The sequence below is a fragment of the Pygoscelis adeliae genome, unplaced genomic scaffold (genome assembly GCF_000699105.1).
Source record: "Pygoscelis adeliae isolate BGI_AS28 unplaced genomic scaffold, ASM69910v1 Scaffold166, whole genome shotgun sequence".
NCBI lineage: Eukaryota > Metazoa > Chordata > Aves > Sphenisciformes > Spheniscidae > Pygoscelis > Pygoscelis adeliae.
This window is the reverse complement of record NW_008825156.1, coordinates 3,542,965-3,557,969: the sequence shown is the minus strand read 5'-3', so window position 1 is coordinate 3,557,969 and position 15,005 is coordinate 3,542,965. Positions and strand designations below refer to the sequence as shown.

The following is a 15,005-nucleotide window of genomic DNA, read 5'->3' as shown; positions in this document are numbered from 1 at the left end:
TTCTGCATATGTCATTCAGTTGAGGACTCCAGGTATTCAGTAAACGTTAACTGTGCAGGTGAGCAAGCAGGGAATGTCCTTGTGACATACAGTTTTGCTCACCTTCTCTCAGCTGGAGGATGGTCTTCAAAATGGAAGTTTTTGCTTATGTTTATGCATTCTAGTATTCTAACTATGTTAGTCTTGGCCTCCTTTTCACCTAGCCCTTTGCCAAAGGGTCCAACCTATTGATACTAAATGGCATTCAAAAGACATGCAGCAACAGTTAGTTACACATTTTGAATAATACATGCATATGTCCTATGTTCTTTCTGCCAGCATTGATACTGATTTTCATTACAATTCTGCCTGAGCACACCAAGTTGTGGACCAATGCTTAACACTAACACCACAAACCTGAAAGACGCAGTTTATTATAAATCAGATTACATAAAGCACTGTAAATTAATAATTTTGCTATGTGTGAAATAAAAAAGTAACTTCTTTTCAGATCACTGCTTTAAAAACGAAGGATTAAATTAAGATTTTAAGTGACTAGCCTTGCAGTTGAGACGCAAAACCAAGTGGAGGCCCTCATCCTCTGCAGGGTATTGAGCGTCTTGCTTTCCCATACAAACTCAGTCTCAGACTGTGTCCTCTTTCACTTTTTTGTGTGGTGATGGGGATAGGTGGTGCCTTTAAAACTCTGAGATTTTTATACTTGATAGTTCCACACCCACTGTGAAAGAAAATGGTGGTCAAAATTTGAAGTAAAAAGGAATTGCTTCTGTTTTCTGTTGTCCTGATCTAGCTTGTACAGACAGCTCAGGAGCACCTCATGCAGTAGGTGAGATCTGGAAAACTTCTTTGAGCGGATGCTGTATGCAAAAATGTGTTGACAGTGAGACCATTATTTCAGTGGAGCACAATTGTTCAGATATCCACAGTTTAGACTGTCAGCGATTTGCAGAAGTGGCCTTGCTTGTTCCTGGTGATCAGACATGTTGTCCTCAGAAGATCTGTAGTAAGTATTCTTTAATGATTATGAATACTGCCCACTGGAATATGAAGATATCCTTTCTCTGTGGTTTGTTTTCCTGTTACACATCCTACTTTTGAAGTGAATGGAAATTACTTCGGTTTGAATTTACAGATTATTTAGAAAACTGTAGAAACTTTGTACTATTTGGCTCAATATCCAGTAGGTTTTGGGGGAGAGGGAGGGGACAAGGGTTATAAGGGCTGAAATAGCTCTGTGTTTCTTTGGATGTGAATTGTGTTTCTCCCAGCTGTACAGGCTACTGATTTATTTTTAATGTCCAAATACAAATACGTGATGTAACTAATTACTAGAAAAAAAGATCAGATGAATGTTTATGTTTATTTACAAAGTGAGCAGTAAAAACAGGATATAAAAGCTTTTTTTTTAATCCTTATTTAGCTTAGAAAGTCCATCTTCAAAACGAAATTGCAAGCAGTTTTCATGTTTTGACCACCTGGGATAATGTTGCAGTGAGTTTTCCACAGGATTTTTTTTTTTTTTTTTTAAATTCTTACAAGGACTCAGCTGTAGTTTAACTTTGCCTCCATGGACAGTGTTGCAAATGCTGGATGCTTCTGAATATTGCCTCAGGGTTTTTTGCTAGTTTGTTGTGGTTTTCATATGCATGTTGTTATTTGGATATTTGGGGTATCAAACTGCAAATACTGCTTGCCACTGCTCTACTCGACTTATAAATGTGTAAGATAGTTTAGAAGGGTGTTTTTTTTTTCTTTCCCTTTAACAGTTTGTAATCAGAGCCTCTGTCAACCCCTAATCCCCGAGTGTAATGGCTTGGAAAAGTTGGTCACTTACTACAGTGAAGAATCCTGTTGTCCCAGCTATGTTTGCGGTAGGTTTCTTTCGAAAAGGTAAAAAAGTTCACCCTGTAAAAGATACTCAGTAAACTAAACAGGTCAACTTAGAAGCAAAAAGGTAGGTAGTGTAGACGACGTTGTTAGTATGGCCGTTTACAAAATTCTCTTTCATCTAAAAGCTTAGGGTTGGTCTCAGCAGATATAATGATGAAGGGCTCTTGTGTTTAACGATCAGGCGAGAATGTGTCTTTGTTCTCTTGTGATACAAGGTAAAAGTTTTTCTAAAGTGTCTTGTAGTATTTCTCTGCTCTGCACTGCCATTTCTTAGGGATAATAGCACAAAGGAGGAATGCTATGTTTCGTATAAAGAAATACATCTGTTGTACTTTTTTCAGAATGTGATCCAGCAAAATGTGAACCAATGGAGCAGATGCCAAGCTGTCAAGATGATCAAACATTAATTGCTGCTCGGGTGGAGAGTACCTGCTGCATTTCCTATATATGTGGTACAGTATCCTGGCCCGTTGAGACTATAAGTGTTTTTGCATATGCAATGATGTCTGCTATTATCTTACCAATTAAGGCTTCTTGTACTTCCTTTAGCTCTCCCAACATAGTAAGACTTGAAAGTGGTTAAAAAAAAATGGGTATTAAGTTTACAAAACATAAGAAATGGCAACAACCTTCAAGAGTCACAAAACAGCTTTGTGCAACTGAGTAGTATTCTTGGGTCATGAGTGGTGGAGTCCATGGATGAGAAAGTTGAGGGCTTTGGAGAGACTGTCCATGTACAGTGTGTGGACTAGCTGCATGAATATTTTATCTGAAAGAAGACAGAAGTTATATATGCTCTTGCTCCCTATATCCTGTTGTATCAGCTATGGCCCATCTTATTTGATGGTAAATATCCCATATGAAAGTATTATGCAAATTTGTTCTGTTCTTTTGGGGTTTGGCCTTTAATGACTTAATTCAATAATAAAATTGCACTTTTGGCATGAGTATAGGAGTTCCGATGTTACCATACAGTTGTTTTCTGTATGATAATAATGTGATAATGAGGTCCTATTGAATTTACTCTATTTTTGCACATAGATACCTGTGAATCAAAGGTCAAGTCATCTTGATTAGCTCTTCTACGTGCAAAAATTTGAGTGTTAATAGAAAACTTGAATTACACTTCTGTTATTTATAGTAAGCAGGGGGTCACTTTGATCATGTGATAGCAATGTGCTGTGTTTGGTTCTTCTCACTGTCTGCACAGCATCCTTCTGTCTCTTTTTTGATATGAGTCTTTGCACTGTACATATCGAAAAGTACCTATTGTGGTTTTCATATGTGTTCAAGTGGGAGGATAACACTGGGATCACAGGAGATGCCCTTTATTAGGGAACAAAGATCCTATAATTCAGGCAGAGGAGCATTCCTGAATACAACAGGGTGACTTGGTAGGAGAGAAAATCTAGCAAAATTTTTCATAACAGAAAGGGAGGGAAAATCCTGTTTGTTGTGATCTGACTCACAAACAATGTATTCATTCTTTATAGCAGGGAACAAAGAAGAGGCAAGCTGCACTGAAAATTAGCCTCTTCTACAGGGACTATAAGGAAAGAATGCAGAATATCTCTGTTCCCTTTCATATGTGTCTGTGAGAAACGTATAGGCATGTTTCCTAGGCAGTAGTAAAATTTCTTCCTATGTTTTAGACTTAAATAATTGTTTTCTCCAGCATGCGGGGCTTGCTCTGATCAAATACCCAAATGTCGAGAAGGAGAAGTTCTTATTGTGGATGGCAACACTACAGAAAGGTGTTGCCCTACATACCAGTGTAGTAAGTTTGACTTGATTTTGATATTTTAAGTAATAAAGAACATGTCAAATTTTGTGGTGTGGATGTTCAGTGCCAGAAATGGTGGATTTAGAGATACAGCTCCACTTGTGCATATAAGCAAGCTATCATCTGTAGTCCTGAACAAATAATCTTTACTTTTAAAAATTCATGTGCTTAAAGCATTATCTGAATATGTGTATCATGGAGACAAATGAGTAATTTCAGGCTCCAAATTCTGGAGATTTAAAACTGCTTTAAATATTTGTCTAGAGTAGTTGTACTCCACGCTACTACTACCTGATGGATAACGATTAAATTTCAATCATTAGTCTTTTCAAGTAAGATGTTTTCTAAAGGTATTTATTATGAATAAGTCATTTACTATCTCTTGATTCATATTTCTGTTCATCAAAATATGACAAACTTGTGTTTATTGAACTTTCTTTTCCTTAATTTTAGTTTGTGAAATACATCGTTGTCCTGAATTCAAATGTATGCTAGGCATGTCTTTGGTGGAGGTATGGAGCCCAGAGAAGTGCTGCCCCTTTCGGACATGTGGTAAAATGACTGATTTTCATTTTAGTTGCTTTAGACAATAAGACTCTGGCAAGAGCTTTGGCTTCTTGTGTTTAAGTCTGGCTTAAGCCGGCTATACCATTGTGATCTGCTCATGAACAAATGATATAGAAAAGTCATCTCATGGTACAGAACTTCGTAATCTGCCTGTTTTGTTTTTCCTTGTTTCACAAGGGTGATCACATACTGTAGAATTTGCCTGTCCAAACTCGGTGACTTATCATCCTGAAAATTTTGTGAGAGAGAGTAAATTATTTATGGCTTTAAAAAAAAAAAAAAAGGGGGGGGGGGTTAGGTTCACAGGTCAGGAATTTGCCAGTTTACAAAGACGGTAGTATATCATACATCTTTGTGATGCCTTAAACACAATTCTCCATTGCTTTATATTGATTGTAATGATTGTCATCACTGCAAAGAGGCTAGTGGCTAGAATGATCATCTTTTTTTTAACGTGTTCAGGTGGACTGCAGTTGATACTATGCTGTAAATTGTAGTAAGTAAAGGTGGTCCTAGAAGCTGGTATTAGTTTTCAGGATGGAATAGAAATCAAACATCATTCTGGACTCCCCAGATGGGTATATTTCAAAAACTAGCAGAACTTCTTCAGTGATGACTTGTAAATCTAGAACTTCTATTCTCTCTGATGCTCTGTTTTAAGCAAACGGTATATAACTTTCTAAACTATTGTTTCTGTAATCGTATTTTGTTTTAGAATGTGCATGCGAAACGATCCCCAAACCTCAGTGCAAACTGGTATGAAATTCATCTTCTTTGTCAGTATTCTTTTATTAATTTCTTAATAAATCTATCAGTATCTTACTAATAGTTTTATCAGTGAAATATGAAATGCCATGTCATTATCTTTTTTTTTAAATTGCTTTACAAGAAGATAGAACCATTTTTAAGAAGACAGTTAAGTTTAAATATCTTGCAGAATAAAATGGCTGTATAGCATTGATATTTCTGGAGTTTTTTATGACCATATCCTGCCCTGAAGTATTTGTAAAGTGGAACTGTTTTCATGCACCTGAGGATAAAATTTTGTTTTTAAATTGTCAGAACTAAATACTTTAAAGCATCAGTGTTTTGTTAATATTGCTAATATGTTATAGTGAATATGTTAACTTATGTCATGTACTCAGACTGGTGACTAAGCAGAACTTTCAAGCTGTATTTCATAGTGACTTGTTCTGCATTACAAAAATGCTTGTTAGCATTGCTGGGTTAGGTTCTCAGTCAGTACTGGGTATGCTTTGATTTTGCTTGTCATTATTTTATCCAGAAAATAATATTGCAATGGGAATAATTTATAAATAATTTATTAAAATTATAATTTGGAGTCCTAGGGAGGAATTGGAAATAGTACTCATTTTTTATAGAGGAACTTCAAAATGTTTTGTAAGTGAGGTTGTTGTTAATACTTTCATTTCATAGATGAAGAAACTTGGGCATAAGGAATCAGGACTTGCAGAAAAACAGGAGAAAAATCTTAATATGTATAAGTATAAACAATAAAAGGCAAAATTAAAAAGTACATCTGTGCTATTGTAATACTATTTATATCCATTAAGTTATTCCATGAAAGAATACACTCCACACTGCATGGAGATCTCTGTAGAAAGGCAAGCCATTGCATTTCATTGTTGGCCTGCCTTAGTCTTTTCTGTCATAAATGTCTGCTGTACTGACACCAACAGGCGTTCCTGTTTGTCAGGTGTGAAAAAAAAAATCCCATTTGGTTATCATTACTAAATTAAATGTCCCTGTGGGTAACGAAAGTGGATTCAAAATAGGTTTCTAGGGGCAAGAGATACTGCTACTCAAATCCTGAAGGAAAGGTGTTTAAAATAAAAAGATCATACAGCTAAGAAAACACTGTCATTTCACTTATCGTTTTTTCTGCTTTTATACACTTAGGGGCAGAAACTTCAGATAGATGAACAGTTTCAGAACAGTACAGAAAATATCTGTAACTGTGTTAAGTATAAATGTGGTAAGTCAGAAAATAACTTAATTCAAAGAAATACCCTTTCAAGTGCTAAGGTAAATTAGGAATTCTAAATCGGATGTTCACTTTGAACATGGTACTGAGGAGGAAAGAATCGACTGACATAATTCACAAATAGTGTAAGAAAAGGCAAGAAAATAGGACCCCTCGCTAAATATTTGGTTGATTATCGCCTGTCCTTGTATTATGTTAGTTCCTGCAGCAGGAGGTCTGTGCAGGGAAATAGCAGACAGAGTTTTGGGAAAGTTGGGTGGTGTTGACTAAGCAGCCTGCATATTGTTGAGCTGGAGTAAGGACTCCAGCAAGAGACTAAAACACACACTCAATGTCCATATAAAGAAAAGTCCTGCTAACCCATTATGGGACTACGCAGGAGCTGGTAGACATGGTTATGTGCTTTACAAGATCAAGGATAGCATTCAGCACCATGCAAATTCATCTTGAACATGCCCAATAGCATCTGAGAAAACTCAGGAAAAAATAATTCCTGTGGGGCACCCAGTTGACCAGTGGAGTTGGGATTGTCCTTGCCTAGATTTCTACAACAAAGATGTATACTTCTGTAATTATCCTCTGTGCCTTCAGTAATCAGTGAGGAGAAATAGACATTTCTCAAGTACATTTCTTATCCTGAAGTAGACTTATAAAACAAATCGGTTGAAGAAGCCTGCACTGTCATTTTGGTGGTGCAGCTAACAGCATCTTATATATTTATTAGATTTCATGCATGGTTATATTTGAAATAATTTGGCGACTGTAGTGAAGCATTAGACTACTATTAACAGGTTATATTTGAAAATCTGACCCGTAATTCTTAAAGAGATAGAGTAGCTTTTTTTCATTCCTGTTTTACTGTTTGAAACATTTTTAACAGAGTTTTGATACCAAGCTGATTGTCCTGAGCATGCTGTTTATTTTTGTGTTTTCTTGTAGTGAGAGACAAAGTTTGCCTGAGTAATGAGAGAGGTGTGCTGCTTCCTGGACAGACAATCGTGGAACACAGTGCAGATGGCATTTGCCATATTTCTTATTGTACAAATGTGATTGATCCCTCCACTAAATACTACCGAATAAACACGTCTTCAATAGACTGTGCTGTCAAGTGCAAAGCTGTAAGAAATTCAGAATTTTAGACGCGTATATTGTGACCGGTGGTCTTAATTACATTTTGTTCGGTTTTGTTGAGTAGATTACAGTCATAGGAACAAGATGGAGAGAGTAACTATGAGATCTCCCTCTAATGATGTGCTACCGCACTTCTGATAGAAGTTTATAAAAGTCTCACTCCCTTCACTGTTTTCTCCCCCATGTAGATCTTATACAAACTAATGTATATAGCATACTGCCACCTTGCATCCCTGTATAACTTTAGTTGCATTATGTGCAAACTGGTACAAATTCCTGGCAGACATTAGCTCAATAAGAATTGGGAAGAGAATAATTATAAATAGAAGAATAATTATAAATAGAAGAATAATTCTAAATGTGGTGAAAACAGCTTTATAAAATAAGCAAATAATACCTTGTCTTTTTACAAAGTATGATACATTACCACGGGAATATTATATAGATTACTTTTTCTAATTATGTACTTACTTGATGTCTAATGTGTAAAAAGTCAAAATTTCAGCGGTGCTTAAAGTAAACTGTCAGACTTACATTTGAAAATGGTAGAAAGACCAGTTCATTCTCTCAGAGTTGGAACTTCTCCCCATTTACTTCGATTAAGATCAAAGGTATTTTATAAAAGCTTCATGAATGTACAGTGTGTACAAATGTAAGCTATGCGGTTTTGAAAGTTATTTCAAAACCGTCCCTAAAATCAGATACCTGAAAAAAATCTGCCCTTTACAGTAGTAAAATGTCGAGCTGCAAGATGATTTTATACAAGGAATAATCTATTTGATTTTGGCAGAACCAAGTCTATCAGCCTCCAAAAGATTTAACAACTTGCTGTGGTAGCTGTAAGAACTTGTCTTGTCTCCACACTTTCCGCAATGGCACAGTTTCCAATTTTAAGGTAAGTTTATACATTTCTTATTCCCTCAAAATATTTAGAAGTAAACAAAAAAATTATGAGATACTGTACACACACTGCCATATAAAATGTACAAAGAGCAGCTTTATTTGGCCAAATACTAGGAATAATTTTGCATGTACACAACATTAATTTCTTGGAGAACCAATCATATAGCTGTCTACAAAGATTAAGGGGTTTTGATATATCAGATAATTATCATCAACTTGACTATTTTAGAACCTGCTTAACATTATATATTTAGTGGACTTTTAAATTATGTACTTAAACAGAACTTTAACATGCATCTAAATTATATTTTGCTATAAGTGTTACTTTTGATTCAGACAAAATCACATTCAATGGAACTGTATAATAAATACTTATAATACTGGTTTTGCTGAGTTGCTAAGTAAAGATTCTGTTTTACAATTTTTAACAGCCTGGTACTGTTTGGATTTCAAACTGCATCAGGTATGAATGCACTTACACAGCTATAGGACCAGTTCTGGTTTCTTCTTCAGTTGGCTGCCCACCCTTTAATGAAACTGAATGTGTGAAGGTCAGTGTTCAATACATTGTTTGTATTCCAGCTATGATTTATGTTTGCATGAAAAGATTAACACTGACAAAAGACGTTTTTGCCTCAAGAAGGGAGAAATTATAAATTCTTGCAATGCCTGCATTTTTGCCCAGACATTTGAAGGTGAAAAGCTCTAACTATACACATATAGTGTGCCACCAGACTGCCCAGTTACACAGCTGGAGAGAACTCTTCTTATTCTCAGAATTTTTTTTTTTTTCCAGAGAGGCTTATAATATCAAACTAGTCCTCATACAGCTGTCTGACCTTAGATGCTTTTCTGGGTCAGACTTCTCCTTTCTAACTGATTTTCTGCATATAGCAATTTGATTCATCGCAGTGGCCAAAAACATTGAAGAGAAGGAAAGATTGTCTGAATATCAGGAAAATCTTTTCTACAGTGAGACATAAGGTTTTGTGGACTAGTTTTACAGGAGAAGCAAAAGCTCTATTTGAATTTGTAAAATGAGATTAGACTAAGTGCCAGGAAATGTATGCAGGGAGCAATCTTGTATTGCTCTCTGTAATTCTACATTTACATGTGGCTGGGAGGATACTTTCCTTAATGAGTGGTGGTACACAAGCAGGGAACAGTCCTAAAGGAACTAGGTGGCTGTAGTTCTTCCTGGCAGATAACAGTGGATTGGTTCTTCAGAGAGAGTCTCAGTTATACAGCTGGAGAAAGGCCTTTGGCTGTTCTGGGCAAACTGAAAGTTAAGCAGCGAGATAGATCATCATGGCTTGAGATACTGAGGTGGACATCAAAAATTGAACTCTCCTTCAGTGTAATCCTGAGAGAGCTTTTTAAAAAGCTGCACCTATTCTTCCCACAGTACTCTGGAGAGTGCTTCATGCTACAGCACTGAAGACAGCCATGATTCTCTCCATTATGGGGAGTGGGTGGTTTCTCATTTAGATGAGATTTCTTCCTGCTTTGAATTCAGAATTGGCTTTTTGTGTTTGTCAATATGGCCTCTACAAGAAGTCTGGGGTTTACTCTTAAGTAACATGTGATGGAGTAAGACTTAATACAGTCTTATGTCCCTCTCCATATGTGGCATTTTGACAGCTGGTGATGTATAGTGGCATTCAGTGACAACCACTTAATACTCGCTTGTGTTAAAACAGTCAAGTTGCATCATTTACAGCCAAACCTTCATCCATTCACCAGAGTGCTGCATTTGCCTGAATAACATTTCAGAGCTTTATCTGGAAGATATTTCTAATAGTGCAGATATATGGGAATGAATATTTGAAAAAAATCAAGTTTTTTCCTCTTTATTTCTCTCTTGGTCAGGTTGGAGGCTATGTTGTACCATTCTTAGAAGGATGCTGCAAAACATGTAAGTGATTAATGATGCTTCCTGCCTCACAAGTCTGTCTGATTTGTTGTTACCTTAGAAATAAGGTTGATTCTTTCCTGCATGAAAGCTTGATTCACTGATCTCAAAGGCCGTGCTTTTCCCAGTTTTACTCATGTCAATACCAGTAAAACTGGTGGAGTTAAATCAGAATAAAGTAGTTTAACATTGAAGGGTTTACTCCACTGATAGTGATTGTGACTGGCCTAAAATTGCTACCTTGAGTATTTTGTAGTTCTCATGTAAAACTCCTCAAAATACTAGTTACTGCATTTAGTATAATAAAAGGTACTGTGTTTTGGAAGGCACCTTAAAACATGCTTCATCTACATTCATATCTTCATATTTGCAAAAATGAAGGTTGATCTATGCAGTTTGTAAGTTAATGCTGTAAATAATTAACTGATTGTAATACAGTCTTAGATTCCATTAATAGACATAGTTCAGAAGCTTTCAGGCAATATCTTTCAAAAGAACTTACAATTAAAAAATCCCCCCTTACTTGATTTCCAAGATATGTTTTGACATAGGTTCCAAATATGCTAATTCTTAATATAAATCAAGAGCTAAGTACATTTTTTCTTAACACACTGAAACATTTTGGCTGATTTAATGAAGAACTTAGCCTGAGGCAGACACCTAACCTGAAGAATTTAAGCTCTAATACTTGAAGTTGACAATGTTATAAGCAATTGAAAAGGAGATTTTATACTATGCAGTACCATATTATCTTTTAAAAGGTGCAAAAATCTCACTTCATTTGTACAAGTGGATGGAATAGTGACATAAAAGCTAAAGATAGTAGGAGATAAAGTGTGGAAGAGAGCTCGAGAAAAGTGCAGGTATTTCCTGCTGGGTGGGATGGGACTTGAACAATCATGACTACCAGATGTGGTACCATGTGCACAGTTACTGCGGTGCGATATATGTTGCCAACTGAGAGGTACCTTTTGGTGTTATTCATTATGTATTACATTTTGGAGTACAAAGTTTGTTGAAACTGTGGAAGATTTATCTGCTTTTTTCCTGCTCCTGATGACTGTAAGGGAACGGTAGTATGTCTTCATGTTTTTTCACTCTGATGGACCTGTGTTTCAAGCACTTGTCCAAGTTCTGTAGCCGATTCTCCATAGGCTCTTTTGAGAATAGATTATCTGACATACCCTTCAATGCCTTAGCAGCCATATAAGCCAGCTTCTGAACAAACAACTTAAGACTGTTAAAAATCCATTAAGCTACTTTTCAGCAAGGCAGAAGATCTTGCTATGATACTTAGAGAAAGATCATAACCACACTCTTAAATAATTAAGACAAAAGTAAGTTATTAATCTGGGGCATGCATCACAAAGGAAAATTAAACCCTTGAAAAATCCAGTGACTTCTGAGATGCATTTACAAGTAGATTCATACAGTTTGGATTTCACACCTGTTTATAGACAACATAGTACCTCTATGAACCGTGTAGTTCATTCTGACCCTGAGCAAATCTGGCATGAGAGGTGTTAGTCAAATGTAATTGTGTGAAATGTTTTATGAGAAGGGTTAGCAGGTTGTCGTTTTCTTTTGAAGTACTTTACCATTAGAAACCATTGGGATTTTTGCTTTCAGTTTTGAGTGGTACTTGAAAATAAAGTCCCAAGAGTTCCATTGGAACCTAGAGAGTTTTTACAAACACTGCTCAGAGGAAATGATACTATTTCTTTCTTGTAGCCCCAAAGGACAACTTAAATTTAGCCTACCAGATTGTCTTAGTTATACCAACGTAGATCAAATCCTTCCTGGTTTTGACATTAGGCTTAGCAATGCAAATAATACCTGGGCATGGTCCTGAGCTGCTGGCACAGTGATCCCTGCTTGAGCAGGGAGGTAGGACCAGATGACTTCCAGAGGTCTGTTCCGACCACAACCATTCTGTGATCCTGTAATATACAGACGTTTTAAGTATAGACTTTGAATTCTTTTCTCAAATATGTTGAAATCTAATAACTCCAAAATGTTTCAGACTGATAGGGAATCCTCTGTAACATGTATTCTGTTCAATATGTAATATTCTTACCAGGTTCTTCAGTGTCAATGCTCCTCCCATTCCCTGTTAGCCCAGTCACTCCTACAGCCTATGCTAGCTGTAACACAGGTACATTTTCCTAGAAATAAGTAGGACCAACCCAAACAGCATCATTGTTGATTTCCAACAATGTACTCCCTGATAGGACCATCAGGCCTCAAGTTACCCAATTATGCCAAAAGCTGCAGTGTAGTATAACTGCTCATGGTTCAGAGTGGCTCACATTTTGGTTTGGTTTTGTTTTTCATTTTGCACTGTGTGGGCGGTGCATTGTTGTTAGCCAACAATGTACTGTTGGTAGTAAGCACTTGCGTAGTCTTTAGCTTGCTGCATGTGTAAAATTCCTGTGTTTAAAAATGTAAGCTAATTCCATTATGTTCATAGTGTTGCAGAACATAGAGGCTAATGGCTTTGCTTGTTAAAGCTTATTATATAAAAAACATTTTTGCAGATGGTGTATCATACAGCTTTGCTTCCAGTGGCATGTACAGTAGAAGCAGGTCATTTCTTTCCCATCCGTAGTTAGGACAGTATACTGAAAATAGCAAGCCTGTGTTTACTCCATGAAAATTGGAGATTATCTTTGTTCTTTTTAATAGAGCATGATAATTTTTTTAATTGTAACATGCTATGAATGCAATTGTTTTGGCATTTATTTTGTGAAAACATCTCTCTGTATTTCTGTAAGAGAAATGATGTTGACTGTAATTTTGTACATCACTGAGTGATATATCCTTTGTTAAATTACACTAATGACTCTAGGAGTACTACACTGAAATTTGTATTTCATATTGACATCACTTTAAATGACAAAGGTGTTATGAGTCTACCCAAAAACCAAGGAAGGATTTTCGACCATACAGACTGTGAAAAAGAATCTCATTATAACACAACACGTATAAGATGCTCACATGTTTTGTAGGGTTATTCATGGAAAAGTATATTATATTGTAGAGCTCACTAAAAGCCACTGGACATGAAAGTACGTGCATGGAAATACATTATATATTTATTTCTTTGAGATATGATGTACTTTCACTATAGCCTGGATGAAGTCATAGCCACAGCTGCTCTGAATTATCCATCCTACACGCCATGTATAATGTAAAAGAAGAAAGGACATGAATAGGACTATGAGAAACATGAAATAATGGTGAGTTTTTATTTTTAAAACCAATTTATTTTTTCTTCATTTCTTAATTTACTTTTTCCCTGAGCAAATCTAATTCAATGATAGCCGAGCAGTAGCCAGCCATTTCTGATTGTAGATTTTTATTTGCTTCCAAGAAGATTCATTGCTGACCTTTCTTTCATATTCTAGAAACCTCTGCTTTGTCTAGAAATAGCAGCAGGCTTATATGTTTAAAAAAAAGCATAACACAAAAAATGTTTCTCTTTGAGAAGCAGTATTACCTGGTTTGACAGTGATTAGAGCAGGGAACGGGACATTGCACATCAAGATGTAATAAACCTCTGTCACAGTTCAGTATTGGGCATTGGTCAAACCGATGAGTCTTTCATTGCCCTTGCTTTTCTGGAGCTAACAGTATTCACCTTTTGTCAACATCTTTGGATTTCTTGGCTGAAAGAAAAAGCAGCTCTGTAAGTGGAGAGTCATGTGGGACTGCATCATGGGGTGTAAAATCTGCTGTGAAACTGTGGAAGCTGTTATAATGGAATGGACTATTCATTTCTCTTACAGATCTGCAATGTGATGTGGTTTCTTCAGCATAGAGAGGATCATCGTAAGAAGATACTGTGCTTTCTGATCTCTAACAACTGAACTTTATACTGAACTTCTTTGCTTTTCTTCAAATATTCAGGATTCCCTTCTTAAATTAAGTTTTACTCTTCTTATTTAATTTCATTATTTCTTTTTATCTTTTTTATTTCATCCATATACTTTGTACATACTTCTGTGAGAAAAATTGTGGAAATAATGCTAATGAAAATGTAAATAAAAAATTTAATTTGTTCACTGGTGTTCTTTTTCTTACTTAATAAAAAACATACAGAAATGTAAAGCCCGCTGAAGCCCTATTTTTCATCAGATTCTGCTGTTAAGTGTTCATTTTAAACTTCGTTTACACCACTGGAATGCAATTGCTGCCATTAAAGTTTTTTACAGTTATTTCATAGAAAATGCATTTTATGCATTATTAACAAGCCTTCTCACAGGAGTGGCTGATCAATTTTACCAAATTTTTTGAAAGACAGTGGACTTACTCTTAAAAGGCTTCTGAGTGAAGAATGAACCTTTTATAACTGTTATTAGAGATATAAGGAGACAGTTTAATGCATGGAATAGAATAATTTTAAAAGCGATACAACGTATAGCTAATGTCACTTTGCCAAAGTTCTGTATGTGCAGTGATGTATTGGGTATTTTCTTCTTTGTGTCTCTTGACCCCATAAAACATTCAGGAATGTTCTTGTCTCTGAGGTGTTTAAAATTTTGAGCTGATATTTTTCAATCAATGCCCATTTTGCAGGTAAGGAAGATGGAAAATTCTGTAAAAAGGTGACTGTTAGAATGACGATCCGCAAGAATGACTGCAGGAGTAACACACCAGTAAGTACATAACTATCACGATTTCTTTTAATAGAAGGGAAAAAATATGAGAAATTAAAAAAAGGAAGAAAGGGAACACAAATTCCACAAAGCTATTCACTGCATATCTCTCTCGCAGACAGAGGTTTCTGTGTTTTGTAGAGCTGTTTTAATGTT

The 15,005-nt window shown here is 35.9% G+C and overlaps 1 protein-coding gene across 1 annotated transcript in view; it reads left to right on the top strand.

Moving 5' to 3' along the window:
* The window catches only part of OTOG (otogelin), a 108,761-nt gene that overhangs the window by 92,405 nt on the left and 1,351 nt on the right, over positions 1-15,005 (top strand). Inside the window, exons 43-54 of the mRNA XM_009328550.1 lie at positions 791-1,003; positions 1,767-1,871; positions 2,232-2,342; positions 3,566-3,667; positions 4,127-4,225; positions 4,956-4,996; positions 6,161-6,236; positions 7,185-7,363; positions 8,167-8,271; positions 8,711-8,830; positions 10,149-10,194; positions 14,770-14,849. Of these exons, the coding sequence (XP_009326825.1) occupies positions 791-1,003; positions 1,767-1,871; positions 2,232-2,342; positions 3,566-3,667; positions 4,127-4,225; positions 4,956-4,996; positions 6,161-6,236; positions 7,185-7,363; positions 8,167-8,271; positions 8,711-8,830; positions 10,149-10,194; positions 14,770-14,849 (1,277 nt within the window). The remainder of the gene's footprint in view (positions 1-790; positions 1,004-1,766; positions 1,872-2,231; positions 2,343-3,565; positions 3,668-4,126; positions 4,226-4,955; positions 4,997-6,160; positions 6,237-7,184; positions 7,364-8,166; positions 8,272-8,710; positions 8,831-10,148; positions 10,195-14,769; positions 14,850-15,005) is intronic.